Below are 975 nucleotides of genomic sequence, written 5' to 3'. Positions count from 1 at the left end.
AAACTAAACTAAACTAAACTAAACTAAACTAAACTAAACTAAACTAAACTAAACTAACAATGAGCAACAAGTGGGGCTGCAGAGTAGACTCAGCAGTTAACAACACTTACTGATTTGGCAAAAGACTCCGACTTCTAATCCCAGCACCTATGTGGCAGTTCACAACCGTCTATAACTCCAGTCCTGGGGTAACTTGATGACCCCAAAAGATACCAGGCGCCCTCACGTTGCACATACATACATGTAGGTGAACACACTCATACTCATAAAATAAAATAAAGTATCTAAAAACAACAGTAACAACAAGAGTAAGACTAGCAAACGCCCTTAACCCGAAAGTCATCGCTCCAGCCTCTTTGTTTTTTGTCCTACGGTCTCACTATGTAGCCCGGGACATTAGCACTTCAGATCTCTGTACAAACATTAAATGGTTCGTCACGAAATGCTTGGAGCTGTGCCTGGGACGAGACGTTCTCTTTAAAGTCTGTTTCCCCAAAGGCCAAAATTCGGTCTAAAGAAAGAGGAAGGACACGCTTATGCAAAGCCTCTTGGAAAAAGATTCTGAATCTCCTAATTTAGCCTCTTCAGGGTGAAAACAGCATCCAATCCCACGGCTAGAGGGAGGGGACACCGTCTCCGATTTCCCTTCGCCGTGGGATCTCAGGCACGCCGGCGAGGAGCCTTCAAGCCGGCCCGAGATCTCTGGACACCCGGACACCTCGTCTCCCGGGGAGCCCGGGGAAGGGCTCTCAACCCCCGTGGACGCCGTTAGAGAGAGAACAGGGCCCCGCGGCGCCCACCCCGCGCCCTCCGGCCGCGCCCCACGCCCTCCCGCCCCGCACCACCAGGACCCTCCGGGCCAACCGCTACTCCACAAGCCTCACACAGACATGCCCGGCCCTCCGGGGCCGCGTACCTGAGCTGGCCGCCGCCGTGTCCCGCCGCCGCGGCCTCGCCTTCGTCCCGACATCCATA

The 975-nt window shown here is 53.4% G+C and overlaps 1 protein-coding gene across 1 annotated transcript in view; it reads right to left on the bottom strand.

The window, feature by feature from the left end:
• Positions 1 to 975, bottom strand: part of Kif22 (kinesin family member 22) — a 10,787-nt gene extending 9,812 nt beyond the window's left edge. The window contains exon 1 of the mRNA XM_055627487.1: positions 917 to 975. Coding sequence (XP_055483462.1) covers positions 917 to 974 — 58 coding nt within the window. The 5' untranslated portion in view covers position 975. The remainder of the gene's footprint in view (positions 1 to 916) is intronic.

This window comes from Psammomys obesus, unplaced genomic scaffold, assembly GCF_907164565.1.
Source record: "Psammomys obesus unplaced genomic scaffold, mPsaObe1.curated_primary_1811, whole genome shotgun sequence".
Lineage (NCBI taxonomy): Eukaryota > Metazoa > Chordata > Mammalia > Rodentia > Muridae > Psammomys > Psammomys obesus.
Note: the sequence above shows the minus strand (reverse complement) of the source record. Positions and strands in the feature narration are given on the sequence as shown.